General features: G+C 38.9%; 1 protein-coding gene across 1 annotated transcript in view; it reads right to left on the minus strand.

Moving 5' to 3' along the window:
* WDHD1 (WD repeat and HMG-box DNA binding protein 1) overlaps positions 1–20,815 on the minus strand; it is a 44,943-nt gene extending 24,128 nt beyond the window's left edge. The window contains exons 1-8 of the mRNA XM_034769325.1: positions 20,727–20,815; positions 17,132–17,243; positions 10,860–11,011; positions 6,468–6,579; positions 5,826–5,876; positions 4,779–4,874; positions 3,041–3,133; positions 1,976–2,082 (exon numbers count right to left, since the gene is read on the minus strand). Coding sequence (XP_034625216.1) covers positions 1,976–2,082; positions 3,041–3,133; positions 4,779–4,874; positions 5,826–5,876; positions 6,468–6,579; positions 10,860–11,011; positions 17,132–17,243; positions 20,727–20,803 — 800 coding nt within the window. The 5' untranslated portion in view covers positions 20,804–20,815. The remainder of the gene's footprint in view (positions 1–1,975; positions 2,083–3,040; positions 3,134–4,778; positions 4,875–5,825; positions 5,877–6,467; positions 6,580–10,859; positions 11,012–17,131; positions 17,244–20,726) is intronic.
* Between the last annotated feature and the right edge of the window lie 386 nt (positions 20,816–21,201).

Raw genomic sequence — 21,201 nt, forward strand, 5'->3', positions numbered from 1 at the left:
ACAGTGGTTTGGCATATTAAACGCAAAGGTTTTGCGTTTAAACGAGGAAAATCAGCTGTCCAGTTTGGGTTAAAAGCTTGGTTTTTGCTGTCGACTTTGCAATGTTTACTCCCACTTGCATTCATTTTTGGCTTCATTTCCATCATTAATGAAAAAATGGGCAGCACCCTAGCTCAATCATAGCCAATGCTATCACGAGAACTTAGGATCCGGTAAGCAGTGCTTAATTTGTGCCAGGGAATGCTGGGGCTCAGCCCTGGCACCTCTGGACTCCTAGCCAGCAGCTGCCCAGCTCCGGCTGCCCAGCTCTTAGGGCAGCGCCATTGTCAGCAGCAGCGCAGAAGAGTGGCACTACCATGCCACCCTTACCTCTGTGCTGCTGCTGGTGGCAGCGCTGCTTTCAGAGCTGGGCACCCAGCCCGTAGCTGCCCCTCTCCAGTTGCTTAATTTGTGCCAGGACTTGCTGGGGCTGAGTCACCTCAGGCAAATTAAGCATTGCAAGTAAATTACTTACTAAGTATCAGGGGGCAGCCGAGTTAGTCTGTATCCACAAAAACAACAAGGAGTCCAGTGGCACCTTAAAGACTAACAGATTTATTGGGGAATAAGCTTTCGTGGGTAAATAAATCTGTTAGTCTTTATGGTGCCACCAGACTCCTTGTTACTTACTAAGGAAATCATAGGCAAATGATAGGCAGCGGAACATATTTTTAAGGTGAGCTGGCGGGTTATACAGGAAGCTTTGTCAGGCCTGCAGGCCGCCTACTGAGTATCACTGGTCTAGATGATCACGATGGTCCCTTCTGGCCTCAAAGTCTATGAAGTGAAGTGAAGTTAGCAGAAATATGTAATATAGCACCTAAAAGTTCTTCTTTTCGTATGAAGAAAATCAATTAGAGTTTTAAAACAATTAATAAATCAGAATTATATTCATGAAATGATAATTTCCCACTATAGGTGGAAAAAGAGAAGTAATTCCCCAGCAGACATGTCCTGCTGAATTGTCCAGTTACAATAGCACACACGGCTGCTCTCGTGAATCATATTTGACTAATTAGCCCTTTGCCTCAAATGTCAAATGGATTAAGTCTCCTCTCTCCCTTTGTTCTCATGTAAGTGTCCTCCTACGAATCATCGGTGTATAATCTTCCTGGGCTCCTAACATGTATTTTAAAAGTAACAATCATGTTTCTTATCTGACTTATTCACATGCAAAACCCCTCCCTCCTCCTCACTTCATCATACTTATGGAACAGAGATACTTTACTAACAAGACAGTAGCACAATCAGGTTCTGCCTTTTCTCCTTTGGGGCAAAGGAGAAAAAGATTCATCAAGGAGTCAACCACTCTATTTCCCCACTTCCTGTTTTAAGTATCCCATTCTTGAAAAAATGCATCACAAGAGCCATTGTTTTTGCCCTTTCGGGAGGCTCAAAGCTATAGTCCCCTCACAGCCTGTCACAACACTACTCTTTATAAATTAACCGATGGATGAAGGTGAGTAATAAAATGCATCACCTTATCCACTGAGGGCTAGATAGTGGTATTTAGTCATAAACCCACACTCGGGTCCCTGCCCCAGAAGAATTGCCAGGAGGCATTCTGACTCAAAGTGAGAATACCTCCCAGAGAGGTTATCCTAGTAACCCTCAGAGGAAAGCATGGTGCACACTGCACACTGTGTGTACATGTGTGATGATGCCTTGGCTTTGCCTACTCCCCTCCCTCTTTCTGGGAAGTTGCTCCTGGTGAGGGGAAGAGGTAAAGTATCTCAAGCAGCCCCTGAGCTCCCTTGAGTGCACGAGAAAGTGGAATTTTTTGTAAATCTAAATATATATCTTTTTAAGAGCTTTCTATAAGAAAATTATGTATCTATTTACATGGACAAAGTCTAAAAATAAGGGATAAGAAAAAACTCCCCTTTGTAAAAACAATAGATAAATATTTATATATTGTATGGAAAGCAATGAATACCTCTCCACGCACTCCTGGGTGTCCACATTCCAAACTGCTATACAACCATCGACACTTCCAGCTGCCACATACTGTCCGCAGGGAGACCAGGTCACAATACTCAGAGTCTAGGGAAAGTAGACATTACTATTAGTTGCGTGCTGACAATGTTCTTGGTCCTGTATAGTAAAATAGACATCTATGAAAAAGATTAAGAACTTTTAGCAAACTGTATCCAGCTGTCCGTGGGAGGATTTTTTGCTACCCTCGTATAAGAGCCACTCTTTAAAAATCAGCACATTTTTTATTCCTTTTCATTCAGAGTACTTATTTTTAGTCACTTCATGCTGTAGAGAAGTGCAACAAAGTCTGAGTTTTTCAAATGTCCTGCAACGCATGGACAGAAGTAAAATGCATTTTGCAACTGCAAAAAGCAACCATTTTATGTAGAGTTATGTACACATAAAAGACTGTTTTATATTTTAATATTTGAAAGACTATTAAGATCTGTTCCATTGACGATTCTCCCAGTGATTTACACATGTACTGTACCAAGACTCTTGTAGGCCTAGGTACACATATATCTAAATTACTATGTAGGTGAATTAGCATTCTTCTACCCAGCGATCTCCAAAGACATGATGTTATAAGACAGAGGATAGCAAAGTTGCTATTTCCCTACTATGTAGGCAGATTTCAATTCATCAAAATATAGAGTAGAATAATGAAATCTCTACTATGCAAACAAGCAAAGAAATATTTCTAACAGTTCTTTTTGTATGAAATCTATTTGGAACAAACATCTGGAACAGATGTTCCCAAACTCAGGCCCACAGAGATCTGGCTGGTTACATGGTGCTGTCTCTCCTCTTGATTTTCTACACATTGCATCCAAGGATACTTCAAAACACTTTATATAAAAAAGTAATATTAGGAAAGTATCTAAACTACTGCTATAGATTCCACAAGATTGCAAATGAGAGGGAAATTGACCTGGAGGGTAAATGTCCATGAGACAATTTCTAAGAGGATGTGTTTCACCCTATGACAAAGTTTGCAAACCTATGATTTAGGGCACGCACTTACCTGAGTAATGAAATTATCTGAAAGATCAAATTGATTATCCCAAGTTTCTCTTCTGTACAGTTTAACAACTTTCTCAACTGGAACTGCTAGTAACTATTTAGGGGGGGAAAAAGTGTTAATTTAGGACAAATCAAATTTAAACAGTTTATTTTTATTTCATGTTTCCTGTCCCATTCAAATAAGGCTAATTACAGCAGCCAACAAGCAGTGTAGTTCCTTTATTCAGAAGGGGTATTATAGTTGTAACTGCCAAAACAGCCAATCTGACACAGTATCTTTTAATTAGCATCTCAACATTGTTGATTGATACAATAAAGACAGATAAAACATTGTGAATTATATTGGAAATTTCAAGAAACCGTAAGTAAGCATATTTGAGCACAGCAGTTTGTATTTTAATCTGCATTTATTTCTGGCAGAAGGATGAAGAGGCTGACCGCTGACCCTGAAAATTACAGAAATTTTAACTTTTGGAACAGCTAGCAAAATTTATAAATAGTTTTCAACTGCTTATAAATAAAACTTCCCCCCCATGGACCCCTTCAAAAGTTGATATCTATAAAACCTTTTGAGCTGATATTAATATCTTAGACTTATATTGTTAGATAATATTTTATATATAAATCTTTGAATATTTGATTCCTAAACAGGATAATTTCACCTAATTCAAAGAGTACAAAAAAACAAGGAAAAAAACAAAGTTATTGCCAGTCACCCCATAGACTACTGTAGGTCAAAGTACTTCTTACATTATGTCTAAATAAGAAAAATAATACATTTGTTTAAATTTCAAAATATGAATGCAATATAGATTGTTCTGCCAATCAAAATTGTTACTGTTTTAGAGTTGTATACAAATTGTATACCTGTAGAGCAATGTGCAAATCTAATGGACTGTAAGTGATATTCAAGCAGGCACAAAAGGGTGATACATGGTCTTCTGCACCACTTAAGCCTCCTGGCACCAGAGCTAGTGGACATGGGCTAAGAGACTCTACATAAAGCCTCAGAACAAGATGGCCTGAAGTGGATTATTCAGACAAGGTTTGTGAGGGGACAATGGAAATGCACTTATGCAGATCCAGTGGATGGGAACCCCAACATGGGGTGTAGAAGTTGCAACCATTTTTTCAGATCATAAACTGGAAGAGAGGTTTTTCCATATCTCCCACTTTCACTTAGCTCCCTGTCCAAAGCCCCTTTACTATGGCTATGTGCAGGGTAAGTTTCACATTATATATACATTTTATTTGTAATGTAACAATCAGCACTTCTTCATTCACACTAAAATCAATTTTCTTCTTCTGTTGAAAATACACTAACTTATTATTTAAAAGGCTTGTTTATTTATTTAATAGAAATTATTCACAGTATAAAGTTTACTTACATGAAAGAACGACTGAACCACTTTGATACCTAGTAGTGAACAAAGAAGTTATTTCCCCACCAACAGGGTTCCTTCCTGTTCAGCATAACTTGAATATATAATACTGTATCAGGCTGACAGCTGGAGTATTGCCAGCCTCACTTTGGCACTGGCTATACAGTACTTTAACAAGTATCCATTTCCAGGTTTTGTTGTTTTTTTTTAAATAATTTCATCAAACAAACTTTTCTTATTTTTTGGTGATGGGATATGGATTGGCCTGGATTAAATTCCGTTGTTAACAATCAATGTGCCAAGTACTCGCAGAGAGAGAGAGGACTAATACAGACAGCAAAACAATGTGTCACTTACCTTCCCACTTTTAGGCTGCCAGGCAAGCCTACATATTGATTTAGCATTTATCACATCGTTACACTTCTGCAGCAGTGGCCAGCTTGTCACGCATGTCTGAAAACAGAATATTTAGGAACTAGGTTCTCTACATTGCAATTGCAAAAATCCTTCGGTATTGTAAAAAAGAAAGTCTTAAAAGTGGAGTGTGGGGAAAAGAGGTAATTATACTAGAATTGTGGAAGGGAGTAATATCTTTCACCCAAATATGATAGTAAGTCTGTCTTACTATTATTATTATAAAAAACCATGCCCAGGTTTTATAACTTAGTGAAAATATTTTTATAAAAGTATAGCTACTTATAAAATATAGCATAATGTCTCAGACCAAACGCAAACCTTTCATTTTTAGTTAAATGTGGTACAAATCAGATTGGTTATTCTACCTGATTAATACTTTGTAAAACCACAATGATTTTAATAGGGTTGGACAGGGTGTGTGTCAAGGCAGGATTTGACCACAGCAATAAAAAAAGGGTTGTATTGTTGTGCCCCATATTACTGCTTATACATTAAAATGCAAATCACAGCTATGATCTCAAAACATTGCATACGAAAAGTTACAGTGCCAGCATAGCTATACGAAAGGCATCCACAATCATAGATTCTAATGCTAGGTCTGACAATTTAGGTATGTATTTGTCTTAAAAATTAGCAAATCACAAGGATACTACTCAATCCTGCAATCAGCCCATGTATAATTACTCCCATTTGGAGTCCCATTGCAGAGTCAACGGGACTTAAGCAAAAGTAATTCTAGACACAACTCTGCAGGATTGGGCCCTAACTCTGGAGAACTACATTATTATGAGCTTTTGTTAGCATTAAACCTACAAATTAGATTTCATCTGAGTTAGGATTTTTAAAATATTTATCTTTTCCATTTATTGCCAATACACCAATACTGACACATCCAAAGACAAAACGCATTATTTTAGTTAAGACCATTCTTTTGTAAAATACACACAGTAAAATCTAAGGTTTAACTCCAAAAGATTAGCATTTTACCTGATCTGAGATTTTCCATACTCTGACAGACCCATCACAGCTTGCTGATGTCTATATAAGAAAGAGTAGTTCTTAAAATGTTATCAACAATTCACAGTAAAAGTAGCAAAAGTCATGCTACAATTAAAAGCTTAAGAGGTGTACAGCCAGCAATATAGACACATACTATATGAACAGCCTTTAAACAAACTCACAATAAATTGTATATGATTTATATTTTTTATATTAAATAAAATATAAATCATCGTTTGAAAATATATGAAACTCTTGTTCATTCCAAAGCTTCTGTATTTACAAATTCTTCACAATGAAATACTTAAAATTAGATGTCTTTTTTTTTTTTAAATCAACATTTTGTTTTAAATTATATTAGTGGATCAACTTCTCCTCTCAGCAGTAAGGACAATACAAAAATTTCACATTGAGAATGTACGTGTAGGAAAGTAAAGCTAAGGTTATTGGAGACAGTTTGATATTCACAAGATCCTTTTGATGGGCCATGCTCAGTAGACAAATTAAAAATAACAATGTCCTCTGTGCCTCTGGACCATTTTATGATTTAAGATCCCATAAGAAACATAAAATATGAACTGCTGGAGGAAAAAGCAGTACAAGGTAGAAAGTGACAGGAAAATGTTTTACCAGAAAAGCATCTTGGGGATCAAAAGACAGACTTAGGACAGGGGCATCATGTCCTCTGAATGTTTTCTGTTGGCTGCTATCTGTCACCTCCACAACTTTGACCATAAAATCACTGCAGATGAGAGAAATGCACTTAATTAACCAGATTATTTTAATACTGACTGGCAGGCCTTTATTCTGCTTTGATTGAAGTAAATGTGAGTTCTATCTTATTGATCATTGAGGGATAGGGTGCTTTTTGAATCACACTTATCATTGTAGAATCTATGCGAAAATATAAGTCTTGCCATTTACTGCAACGGGAGCAGGAGCAGGCCATCAATACCAGAACAGAATAACTTTTCCCCTAAGTTAAAGAGGAAATGGAATGCTTTAATAAGAAATCATGTATGTATCATAATCACACCAACCCACCCCATATTAATAACTATATTATTATGTAATTTTAGACTAATATCACCTAAATCTGTATTTTGGCTATTGAAAAGTAGATATTTATATTTTATCATACCACAACTGATTGACTTATCTTGTTAAATAGCTGCTATATATGCATATTAAGCTTGTTTGCTAAAAATTGTTATGAAACTTTAAAATATTTCATTGAAAGAATGCATTAGCTAATTTTCAAATATCTGGATTTTTTCAGTATTATAGATTCATAGATTCTAGGACTGGAAGGCACCTCGAGAGGTCATCGAGTCCAGTCCCCTGCCTGCATGGCAGGACCAAATACTGTCTAGACCATCCCTGATAGACATTTATCTAACCTACTCTTAAATATCTCCAGAGATGGAGATTCCACAACCTCCCTAGGCAATTTATTCCAGTGTTTAACCACCCTGACAGTTAGGAACTTTTTTCCTAATGTCCAACCTAGACCTCCCTTGCTGCAGTTTAAGCCCATTTCTTCTTGTTCTATCCTTCGAGGCTAAGGAGAACAAGTTTTCTCCCTCCTCCTTATGACACCCTTTTAGATCCCTGAAAACTACTATCATGTCCCCTCTCAGTCTTCTCTTTTCCAAACTAAACAAACCCAATTCTTTCAGCCTTCCTTCATAGGTCATGTTCTCAAGACCGTTAATCATTCTTGTTGCTCTTCTCCGGACCCTCTCCAATTTCTCCACATCTTTCTTGAAATGCGGTGCCCAGAACTGGACACAATACTCCAGCTGAGGCCTAACCAGAGCAGAGTAGAGCGGAAGAATGACTTCTCGTGTCTTGCTCACAACATACCTGTTAATACATCCCAGAATCATGTTTGCTTTTTTTGCAAAAGCATCACACTGTTGACTCATATTTAGCTTGTGGTCCACTATAACCCCTAGATCCCTTTCTGACGTACTCCTTCCTAGACAGTCTCTTCCCATTCTGTATGTGTGAAACTGATTTTTCCTTCCTAAGTGGAGCACTTTGCATTTGTCTTTGTTAAACTTCATCCTGTTTACCTCAGACCATTTCTCCAATTTGTCCAGATCATTTTGAATTATGACCCTGTCCTCCAACGCAGTTGCAATCCCTCCCAGTTTGGTATCATCCGTAAACTTAATAAGCGTACTTTCTATGCCAATATCTAAGTCATTAATGAAGATATTGAACAGAGCCAGTCCCAAAACAGACCTCTGCGGAACCCCACTCATTATGCCTTTCCAGCGATTGGGAACCATTGATAACAACTCTCTGAGTACGGTTATCCAGCCAGTTACGCACCCACCTTATAGTAGCCCCATCTAAATTGTATTTGCCTAGTTTATCAATAAGAATATCATGAGAGACCATATCAAATGCCTTACTAAAGTCTAGGTATACCACATCCACAGCTTCTCCCTTATCCACAAGACTCGTTATCCTATCAAAGAAAGCTATCAGATTGGTTTGATACAATTTGTTCTTTACAAATCCATGCTGGCTATTCCCTATCACCTTAACACTTTCCAAGTGTTTGCAGATGATTTCCTTAATTACTTGCTCCATTATCTTCCCTGGCACAGAAGTTAAAGTAACTGGTCTGTAGTTCCCTGGGTTGTTTTTATTTCCCCCCCCCCTTTTTTTTTTTTTTTTTAATAGATGGGCACTATATTTGCCCTTTTCCAGTCTTCTGGAATCTCTCCCGCCTCCCATGATTTTCCAAAGATATTAGCTAGAGGCTCAGATACCTCCTCTATTAGCTCCTTGAGTATTCTCTAGTCCACAATTAAGAATACTATCATGGCCCCACAATAGCATCTTCACCCAGCATTGTCCCACACACTTAAAAAATAATGTAAAATTTAGAAGTACTTGAACTGATGTTTCTGATGTATGAAAAAATAGAACACTAGTTAGAAACATCTGAGTCTCAAATTCAGTGGGGAATATATTTTTATGGTTGACATATGAACCACTTAAAATCAGGATTATAATACACTTCCCTACAAATATCTCAATACCACTAGAGAATTGCAATCTACATAATCATTAAATAAATCTAACCCTGGGCGTCAATTCTGCAGTCTTAAGCATAATCACAACTCTTTTCAAGGATCACAGCCACAATTTCTGCAAGATACCAAGGGCTTGTCTACACTGTATGGCAAAGCACTTTAAGGGGTGTGATTTGTAGAGTGCTCTAAGGCAGGGGTGACCAACCTGTGGCTCCAGAGCCACATGCAACTCTCCAGAAGTTACTATGTGGCTCCTTGTACAGGCACCGACTCCGGGGCTGGAGCTACAGGTGCCAACTTCCCAATGTGCCAGGGGGTGCTCACTGCTCAACCCCGGGCTCTGCCACAGGCCCTGCCCCCACTCCACCCCTTCCTGCCCCCTCCCCTGAGCCTGCAGTGCCCTCACTCCTCCCTCTTCCTCCCAGAGCCTCCAGCATGCCATGAAACAGCGGATTGGGAAGTGGGGGGATGGAGGGGGAGGCACTGATTGTCGGGGCTGCTGGTGGGCGGGAGGGAGGTGCTGGGAGAGAGGTAGGGGAGCTGATGGGGGGTTGCTGACATATTACTGTGGCTCTTTGACAATGTACATTAGTAAATTCTGGCTCCTTCTCAGGCTCAGGTTGGTCACCCCGGTGTTGAACTCTAGCTGCCCACCATAGACCCTGCTGGTACACTCTAAAAGGTACCTAGTTTGCATTAAAGGGGACAAAGTAGTCCCTCACTCTAGCAAGGTATACACAGGGCAGTTAGAGCACAACGTTACAGAGCTCTTCAGATCACACCCCAGTGGAGTGCTTTGCCACGCTATGTAGACAAGCCCTGAATATTTTAGTCTAACACAAAAAATAGCCATAGTAAGAAGTGTATAAATTGTATTCATTCATATCCATATTACTACTCATGTTAGTATCTTTATAACATGCCCTGCAACTTTAAAACAGAACAGTTGACGAAATTTACCTTTTAAACAGGGAGGGAGGCAGCTCAGAGCCGCAGCCCAGCCACGATAAGAGCCGGGCGGGCAGCTGTGCCGAGCTGCGGGGAACCCTCCACCTGCCTTGGGTGGGGGGCCCAAACAGCCCCCAGCTCCTGTCCCTGCCCCCCACCCAGGGAAGGTGGAGGAACCCAGGCTCCCTACAGCTGACAGCGTTGTCTTCCCAATCTGGCTCCAGCCAGGGGGGCGGCTCGGAGCTGCAGCCTGGCCACAGTAAGAGCCGGGAGGGCAGCTATGGGGAGCTGTGGCAGACCCTCCACCTGCCCTGGGCATGGAGCCCGAGCAGCCCCTGACCCTTGTTCCTGCCCCCAGGCCTCCCGACCAGGGCAGGTGGAGGATCCATGCCGCGGTTCCTCACAGCTGCCCACCTGCTCTTACCATCAGAGCCCTGCGCGGCAAACAAAATTTGTATCCGCATCCACGCTGGTATCTGCAGAAATGGTCCAAGGATATAAAGCAGATACCCGCGGATTTGCAGGGCTCTATCCATATGTTCTGCATTTAAGTGGAATGTACTGTCAACTCACAAGTTCTAGACTTAAAGTAATCATTGAGAGACTTGTGACAATTATGTATGGGCATTAGCGTTTGCAGTACTGGGTCCTTAAACTGTTAACAATACTGTGCTTCTTAATACAAAGTTAGTAACTAAAGCCCTGATCCTGAAATGAGCTCCATATGGGTGAACCCTTGCGCCTTCGCAAAGTAAGTCCCTGAAGAATATAAATTACATCTGGAAACTTGATGTTGTGGGGCAGTTATTTATGTGGCCCCAACCTCTCCCATAAAAGTTTTTCTTAATGGCCTCCTCCATTTGACCGTTTTCGTCTATGAAGACCTTTTGAGGCATTGTAAAACCTTCACAAAATGCAGATTAATTAGATTGCATTGTGAACAAAAGTCACATCCCAGGAAGTTGCTAATGTTCCAAATTTAGTGTGGCTATTGGCTTGTCCTGCATCAAGATCAAATTACCTGGATCCAGCAGCAATTTTAGTACCATCCCTGTTAAAGACAACATGGTTTGCATTCGTGGTGAAACGAGTAAGGATGCCATCAGGAGCTCCTTCGGGGAATGTATGAATCTGGACAGTATTGTTAGATACTGCAGTAACCAGTCTTCCATTCTACAAATGAAACAAATAAACTCTGGAATTGGTGGGTTAAAGAAAAATATTTTAGTCCAAGGAACAGAAAGCCAGTGATCTTTCCATATATAATCTTGAGTAGTTCCACAAGAGCTTCTGGTTTTAAAAAGGAGCAGCAGCTGGGAAATGTTCCTGCCAGCTATATTTCTTCCTCTTCCCTCTCCTGCCCTCACCCACAAAAGAAATTAACAGAAACCAAGGAGAAAATTTTCAATTAACAAGTACAACCCTCCACACTTCAATGTTTTTAATTTGATAATATTACTTAACTATCTTCCTTAAACCAGTGGTTCTCAACCAGGGGTACAAATACCCCTGGGGGCACGCAGAGGTCTTCTGGGGGTCATCAACTCTAGACATTTACCTAGTTTTACAACAGGCTACATAAAAAGCACTAGCGAAGTCAGTACAAACTAAAATTTCATATAGACAAATGAGAAAGGAAGCAATTTTTCAGTAATAGTATGCTGTGACACTTTTGTATTTTTATGTCTGATATTGTAAGCACGTAGTTTTTAAGTGAGGTGAAAACAAATCAGACTCCTGAAAGGCATACTGTAGTCTGGAAAGGTTGAGAACCACTGCCTTAAGCTATTTAAACAAGTTACTCCTTTAGGCCCCAATCCTGTAAAGATGTATTCACATGCTTAAATATTTGCTGTGAGCAGCCCCACTGGCTTCAGTGGGACTTCTCACCGTGCATAGTTACGCATGTGAATAGGTCTTTACAGGATCAGGGCCTTAAACCCAGGGTTGTCCCTAGCTATTCTGGGGCCCTACGCAGCCCCCCCGTGGGCGGTGCTGGCAAGGAGCGGGCCCCAGACCTCCGCGGGGGGGAGAGGGGAGCTTGGGGGACAGGGGGGAACCACCCCCCAGCACTCACCAGCGGCGCAGCTTCCCACCGCCGGGTGCTGGCTGCTGCAGAGCTCAGGAGAGTGGGGGCGGGGCTGGGCAGGGGCGGGAAGAGGCGGGGCTGGAGCAGGGCAGGGAAGGCGCAGGGGGTGGAGGCCATGGGGAAGAGCCGCAGCAGGGGCTGAAGCAGCACGCAGCTGCACAGGGCACCAGGAAATTTGGTGCCCTACGCAGCTGCATGCTTTGTGTATGGGTAAGGACGGCCCTGCTTAGAGCCTTGTGTCTTTACTAAAATAGTGAGCGTGAGAGTCAAGGAATGGCACTAATGAGCTCTAAAGAGATCCATTCTATCCTCTACACCTGGAAAAAGGGGATTATGAGGCCTTAACTGTGGAGAGTATGAAGCAGGAAAACAAGGAGGAATTCTCAGGGTTTTGATAGAGAAAAAAAGCTCACTTCCCAAAGGAAAAAAGTATAATCAAAATATATAGGCAGTCCTCGAACTTACGACACAATTGGCTCCTGAAAGTCATGTCAAATTGAAAATGTCTTAACTCGAATTTCCCATAGGAACGTCTGATCAAGCGTCATAAAGTCGAAACACGATGACAATTTATAAACGTTGTAAGTGCCGTTCGTCGTAACTCGCACGTCGTAAAGTCAAGAACTGCCTGTATTTGGTTTTTATGTGCCACATGATCATGAGAGGGCGCCCTTGTCCCAAATTTCACAGACTAAATGCCATTAAAGAAAGCTTGATGGTTTGTCAGCCATAGTTTAACAAATGGCCAGTTTGCAGAAATACAAACCAGAAGATCACAACATTAATCTTTCCAATATTCCCTATTCAGTATTCCAAATGAATATATATGGTCAAGTGACATGGCAAATTTTACGACAATCTTTTATGTTTATAGAAAAAATCTATTGTTAAGGTGAAAATGTATCATCCCTCTTCACATATGTGTGGCAGCAGGTTCAACAAATAATTTAAGTTATAGGCTATATAAAATACATAATTACAGCTGCCATGCATGTTTCTCTCCAAAAGCAGAGTTACATAAAGTTTATGTTCACAAATATAAATATTACAAAAATTATATATGCAGCAACACTCAGACTAGATAATCTGATGTGTGTTAAGAGATATCAATCAGACTGTACTTAACTGACTCAGACCTACTTCAAATTAAAAACCTTTTTTCCTTAAAGATAAATTATTTATGAGTGAATTAAGAATGAAATCTAATTTTTAAAACAAAATTACTGGAGTTAAGTCTTGGAAAATGTTTTTGAAACTCATGTTAACAAACTCAGACATACATCTTTGAAAGCAGTGGGCTATTTAATCCGAAAAAATAAAATCAGTATTCCTCAAAATTTTCCTGTTTTAGTAAATTTGTCTTGATAACATTGAATTTTTGCTTATATATTCAAATGTAGTCTTTTTTTTTTAAGTACACACATATCAATAATTGCTTACTCATTCCCCCAAAAAAGTTATCAAAATTTGATAGCAGATTTATTTAAAAAAAAAAAAAAGCATGTATCACTGCAAACTTGTATGCACAAAAACTGTTTTCTATTTGAAGATTAATTACAAACTCCTGGGATAATTCTCTCATTTTCAAAAGATGCTGTAAAATGAGAGGACATTTCAGATTTTATACAAAAAACAAACAAAAACCGAAGTATTTATGTAATACATTTTAATGTAGTATAAGAATAGCTTCAGACAAAGGAATTACTATGAAAATTCTCAAGACAAATATGTGAAGTTTTCAAAAGATGCATTAATGATGTACAGTTGACACCTGTTATAAGTGATGTAAGTCATCCTTATTTTAATTGTCATATCCAAATAATCACTCCATCCATATTTATAAAAATATGAACTTCCTTCATAATGAATACAGCAAGTTTTATTAGGCACTTTATGCTAGAGCAGATCAGTTAGATTACTAGAATAGGTTCTAATCAGCACTCCCACAAACTACTACTATTTGGAGTGGAAGAAGAATTCAAGATTCAATTTCTCTCTTACCTTTGAAAAGGTCAGAGAACCGTCTTTTGGATACCCAAAAATCTTTAAAGCCAGACACCCAATGATTAGCAAGGGCACCACTAGGAAATGACTTCTGGAATGTAATTTTTGATCCATATAGCCAAATGACCATTACAAAGTCTGAGCATCATAATTAAATTACACTGTATATTAAAAATAAAAATAATTTTCTGTTTCAGTTTCTCTAAGAGAGTTTAAAATCATGAAGTCAGAATATCCTGATGTGAAGAAGTGATAGATATGTACATTAGAGAAACTCAGCATGAGGAAAACTTCTGTAGTTCTTTACCCCACTGAATGGGGTAAGGAATAAATTGTCAAATCAATATACTCTAAAGCAGTGGTCAGCAACCTTTCAGAAGTGGGGTGCCGAGTCTTCATTTATTCACTCTAATTTAAGGTTTCGTGTGCCAGTAATAAATTTTAATGTTTTTAGAAGGTCTCTTTCTATAAGTCTATAATATATAACTAAACTATTGTTGTATGTAAAGTAAATAAGGTTTTTAAAATGTTTAAGAAGCTTTATTTAAAATTAAATTAAAATGCAGAGCCCCCCAGACTGGTGGCCAGGACCCGGGCAGTATGAGTGCCACTGAAAATCAACTCGTGCCATAGGTTGCCTACCCCTGCTCTAAAGCATTTTAAAGTTCTTGAATGATTTATCTAAACTATAAACCAGATAGACATGTTCAACCAATTAGATGTTTCTAGTGATTCAACATGAATCTCTCTTTTGGGAACAGATGTCAGTAGATATGGGGGTAAAATGATATTTAAAGTAAATTGATCAATTTTTAATGGCTTTAATACCGTCACCTAAACACATTGGGGGAGTGCAGTCGCTTTTGCAGTTTGTGCAAGGCACAACTGCAAACTATTCTAAGGCAAAGGAAAGATAGGAAGAAAAGTAAGACACCAATATGGCTCCATCAGGAGTTCTTTAATTACCTGAAAATCAAAAAGGAATCCTACAAAAAGTGGAGACATGGATGAATTGCTAAGGAGGGGTACAAAAGTATAGCACAAGCATGTGGGGACAAAATCATAAAGTCTAAGGCACAAAATGAGTTACACCTAGCAAGGGACATAAAAAGCAATAAAGAGAGGTTCTTTAAAAGGAGCAAAAGAAAGACAAAGGAAAGCGTAGGTCCTCTACTTAGCAGGGAAGGAGAGCTAATAAGTGACAACATCAAGAAGGCTGAGCTGTTTAATGCCCATTTGCTTTAGTCTTCACTAAAAAGTTTAATGGTTACCAGATGCTCACAATTAATATAAATACAAGGGGGAAGGAATGCAAGCCAAAATAGGGAAAGAACAGGTTAAAGAATATTTAGATAAGTTAAATGTATTCAAGTCAGCAGGGCCTGATTAAATTCATCCTAGGATAATTGGGGAATTAGTTGTAGCAATCTTGGAACCATTAGCAATTATCTTTGACAACTCATGAATGATGGGTGAGGTCCTACAGGACTGGAGAAGGGAAAACATAATACCTATCTTTAAAAATGGGAACAAAGTGGATCCAGAGAATTATAGACTAGTCAGCCTAACTTTGACACCTGGAGAGATACTGGAACAAATTATTAAACAATCAATTTGTAAGCACTTGGAGAATAATAGGGTTATAAAGCATAGCCACATGGATTTGTCAAAAACAAATCATTCCAAACCAACCTAATTTCCTTCTTTGACAATCTTAGTGGCCTAGTGGATGGGGGGAAGCAGTAGACATGATATATCTTGATTTCAGTAAGACTTATGATACAGTTCCATATAACATTCTCATAAGCAAACTAAGGAAACGTGCTCTAGATGAAATTACTATAAGATGAGTGCACAACTGGTGGAAAGACCAAATCAAAGAGTAGTTATCAATGGTCCACTATCAAACTGGGAAGGTGTATCTAGTGGGGTCCTGCAGAGGTCAGTGCAGGGTCTAGTATATTCAATATTTTCATTAATGACTTGGATAATGGAATGGAGAGGATGCTTATAAAATTTGCAGATGACACCAAGCTGGAAGGAACACACTAGAGGACAGGATTAGAATCCAAAATGACCTTGACAAATTAGAGAATTGGTCTGAAATCAACAAGATGAAATTCAATAAAGACAAGCACAAAACACTTCACTTAGGAGAGAAAAATAAAATGCACAACTATAAAATGGGAAATAACTGGCTAGGTGGTAGTACTGCACTGCTGAAAAGGATCTGGGAGTTATTGTGGATCACAATTTGCATGAGGCAACAATGTGATGCAGTTGCAAAAAAGGCTAATATTCTGGGGTGCATTCACATGAGTGTCGTATGTAAAATACAGGAAGTAATTGTTCTATTCAGCACAATTGAAGCCTCAGCTGGAGTAGTGTGTCCAGTTCTGGCCACCACACTTTAAGAAAGATGTGGACAAATTGGAGAGAGTCCAGAGGACAGCAACAAAAATGATTAAAGGTTAATAAAACCTGACCTATGAGAAAACATTAAAAAAGCTGGGCATGGTTAGTCTTGAAAAAAGAAGATTGAGGGGGGAACCTGATATTTAAGGGCTGTTACAAAGAGGAAGGGAATCAATTGTTCATGCCCATTAAAGGTAGGACAAGAAGTAATGGGCTTAATCTGAAGCAAGAAAGATTTAGGTTAGATATTAGGAGAAACTTTCTAATTATAAGGGTAGTTAAGCTCAGGAATAGGCTTCCAACGGAGGTTGTGGAATCCCCATCTCTGCAGGTTTTTAAGAACAGATTAAACAAACACCTGTCAGGATGGTCTAGGTTTACTTGGTCCTACAATAGTGCAGGGGGCTGCAGCTGTTGATCTCTTAAGGTCCCTTCCAGCCCTACATTTCTATGATTGTACGATTAAAACAGATCCTTTTAATCTCATGTAAGATGTGTCCGTGACAACATTAAGAAAAAAAGTTAGACTACTGTATTTGTTGAAAGCTATGTTATGTAAGTTAATGCAATGAGTTATATGCGTAACATTAAATCAAGTTTGCTAAATCCAATACCATTCTAGCTCCAGTCCTGCAAATATTTCCAATACATGCTTAACTTTATGCACATCAGCAGTCCCGTTGAGTTCACATGCATACAGTTAAGAACATGAGGAAGATTTTGCAGGATGAAGGTATATATCAGCACCCGTGTTGCACATTTCATAGGAAATATTATACTAATACCTTTAAAGCAAATGAATATGCTTTTTCTCCCACATTAATGGACTTAGGATCATCATCATCCAGGTTTTCCCAAATCCTAACATCTCCATCACTGCCACAAGTTACAATATAGCTGTTAAGAAAATAATATCATTATTAACATTTGTGTATAGTAGGGTTATTATGATTTTCCTCAGCCCAAAATATGGGGGGGGAAATGTTTAAAAATTCACATTTTTATTAAATGAAACATTTTATAAGTGTATTTATTCAAATAATATGAGAAAGACACTCATATTATACAACATGAAAAACTTGCAATTCTGCTAGTATAACACAATATTTGAGTATAAGTCTACTAACTAGGTAAGCCTATCCCTCTTTTGTATCTGTCCTTAGATACTCAGACACTAACCAGCCAATTCATTTTTCAGCATCTAGGAGGAAATTTTCAACAGCACAAAGGAAAGTTAGGAGCCCAACTTGCACTGACTTTCACTAGAAGTTGGGCACCCAACTGCCCTTCCTGCCTCTGAAAATCTGCCCCCTATCCTGTCACAAAGTTTTGACCTAATCCAAATGTGCTAAACACACTTGATTGAAGCTGAGATGGCTGTAAAGAAGGGCAGGCCTTTTAAAAACTGTCAAGATTCTGAATTCAACTCTCCTGTCTTTCCATAATTTCACTTCTACAACTTTGATGCAACAAATTGTTACACAACCTTCTTCACAAACAGAGATTGGGAGCAGAAATCTGAATCTCCCATTTTAAATGCTAGAAAGACAGGAATGATTTCAGGATTCCATTTTAACAGCAACACTTCAGCCTCCTCTTAGTGTACTTGGCTCAGACTAAGACATTTGTATTTGCTATCAGTCATGCTGGCAAAGTAATGGAAAGGTTTTATAACTTTGGTCAATCGTTTTTTGTATTTTGTCCTTTTGTGGTTTTGGTTCTTTGCTGGTAGATCAATCCCCGTACCATTCTGACCCTAATACCCTCTTAACACACACAGACCACGTCTATGCTACAAAATTAAGTTGACCTAACTTACACTGGCATACAGTCGCCGCAGTAATTATATCGCTTGTACATGTCTACACTTTGCTCCATGTGTTGGTGGTGCACGTCCCTCACCAGGAGTCCTTGCACCAATTAAACTCCTCACTCTGGGCATTGCAGGATAGCTTCTGAAAGCCAATGACAGTCAACGTAAGCAACGCACTGTCTACACGGACACTGCATCAACCTACCTACATCAACATTGATTCTACACCTCTCATGGAGATGGAATTATTAAGTCGGTGTAGCAGGTGAGTTACATCGGTGGGAGCAAAATTTTAGTGTAGACACTTACATAGGTAGGTTGATGTAAGCTGCCTTGCATCGATTTAACTCTGTAGTGTAGACCAGGGCTCAGTTTCAATTCAGCAGCATTATCCTACTACACCAGGGGTTCTCAAACTGGGGGTCGGGACCCCTCAGGGGGTCACAAGGTTATTACATGCGGGGTCCCGAGCGGTCAGCCTCCATCCTAAACCCCGCTTTGCTTCCAACACTTATAATGGTGTTAAATATATAAAAAGGTGTTTTTAATTTATAAGGGGGGGTTGCACTCAGAGGCTTGCTAAGTGAAAGGGGTCACCAGTAGAAAAGTTTGAGAACCACTTCACTACACCTTTAGTAGACCTCAGCATAGCTATGTTTCTCACGGTTGTGAAAAATCTACACCTCAGAGATGTAGCTATGCCAACCTAACCCATGATGTAGACAGTGCTAGACTGACAGAAGAATTCTTCCTTTGATCTAGCTACTGCCTGTCACTGAGGTGGATTAACTACAGCAATGGGAGAACCCCTCCTGTTGCTGTATTGAGTGCCTACACTCAACACTACAGTGGTGCAGCTGCAGCACAGTAGCTGAACTGCTGTAATGTTTTAAGTGTAGACATAGCCTATTTCTCACCACCTTTAGCCTGACCTGTTACTTTGTTATATAATTAGTACCGATATGTATATTTGTAAAATGTGTATGTATGCTTTTGTTTAGTTGTGTGTACTGTATAGTTGAGCTGATTATTTTAAAGTCATGTTAATATACAGAAGTTTGCATTTTTTAATACGGTAAGAAATTGAGTATGTGACCAAACTTTGCATTCTTTTCCCTACAACTGGATGGTACACTTGTACTCTTACAATTATAATTAAATAATGTAGCACTGGAATGTAGGAGTTAAGGGTGTGTGTTTCTGTGCAATTTTCAGTTCTTCGATGTGTGCCTGCTGAGAGCGACAGCATTGCAGAGCAGCAATTGAGCATGTCATAGAGGATGTTAGTGGAGTGGAGTGTGATAAAGGTAGTGGGCCAATGCTTGTAGGCTGCAATTGTGTATGGGGTGCCTGCCGTCTTACTTTATGATTTCCTTGATTTTTAGCATTTGACTTGTGATAAACACACTTAAGAAACCCCAACTCTAAGTGAACAATTTTTTTTGTTGGGAAGATTAAAGTTACCTGGCTAAATCTTCACACAGGGTCTGATCCAAAGCCCACCAAAGACAATAATAATCTTTCAAATGACCTCAGTTGTAGATTCAAGTTAATGGAGACCTTTGATTTATATTCTTTTAACTTCAACTTCAATAACATAGTCCAAGATCTATACCAAAGAGTACGCTGAAAGATAGCAAGCCAATAGCTAGATCTATGCAGCTACATTTTGGATTTCCAATGTCTATATGCACATAACACTTTTCCTCGCACTGCCCCGTTTCTACTTCAACCTATGGGACTACTCATAGGTGTAAAGTTAATTTAATGTGCAAGTCATTGCATGATTGAGGCATCAGAATGTAAAGGCCTTACAACCAACTTTCAGGACAGTCACGGGAACATAGAAATTGCCACACTGGGTCAGACCCAAAGTCCATCTAGTCCAGTATCCTGTCTCTGGCAATGGTCAATACTAGATGTTTTATAGAAAGATGTAAGAACCATGGCAGATGTGAGATAATCTGTCCTTCACATTATATCTCATCTTGACCTCTAAGATTTAGAGATTGGTTTAAAGCCTGAAGCATCAGGTTTAATATCCCTTCCAAAATGTGTATCATCATTAATTAGGACAACTCCAGATATTCTTGATATGAATATTGGGAGCTGTCCTAATTAATAATGATAAAAGTATAAAAATATCCAAAAACTTTTTGAACCTTTTTAAGATCTTGGCCTCAATGACTTCCTGTGGTCGTGAGTTCCATAGTTTAACTGTACATTTGTGAAAAAGTATTTCTATTTATCGTTTTTTAATTTCCCACCTTTCAATTTCATTGAATGTCCCCTTGTTCTCATGCTATGAGACACGGAGAGCAGAAGCTCTTGATCTACCTTCTCTATACTGTTCATTATTTTAATACACTTTTATTATGTCCTTTATTACTCAACTCCTTTCTAAGATGAACAAGCTCAATCTTTTCAACATCTCTTCATATGAGAGTTTTGCCAGGCCCATGAACATTCTCATCACTCTTCCGTCACCCCCTCTAGTTTTGCAGTATCAATGGCATTGCTTGCAGACATATGAACTACTGAAATAAGCCCTAATTTCAATAATTTACCTTCCAATGTCATCAAAGCAGACATCTGTGTGGCCTTCTGTGTGTCCATAGCGCATTGGCTTTTGTGTTGAAGGCATCTTCTCTCTTATCTATATAATTAAAAAAAAGTAAAAAAGCTTTATAAAACAAATAGAAATGATTTGTTAGTGTTAATAACAGGAAAACACCATTTATACTTCAGTAGTTAAAACATTTTGATGAAGTGATATTTTTGCATGTTTTTTTCCTGTTAAAGAGCTTGACAGTGTTGATAAGAATCACTACAATATATGTATTTTGAAAAATATTACTGAAAAGTATGATGAAGGGAAATGAAGAAATTTAAAGGGGGGATTAGTAAATACTGCAGTATTTCTGGTTAAACAAGTATAAACTGAGAGCATACACCACCACTTTACTGTATGAGAGTTAAATTGATTAGAACTTTATTAACAACTGCTAGCCTATGTACTCCCAAGTCCTGTAACTGTATCCA

The sequence above is a fragment of the Trachemys scripta genome, chromosome 4 (genome assembly GCF_013100865.1).
Source record: "Trachemys scripta elegans isolate TJP31775 chromosome 4, CAS_Tse_1.0, whole genome shotgun sequence".
In the NCBI taxonomy this organism is placed as follows: domain Eukaryota; kingdom Metazoa; phylum Chordata; order Testudines; family Emydidae; genus Trachemys; species Trachemys scripta.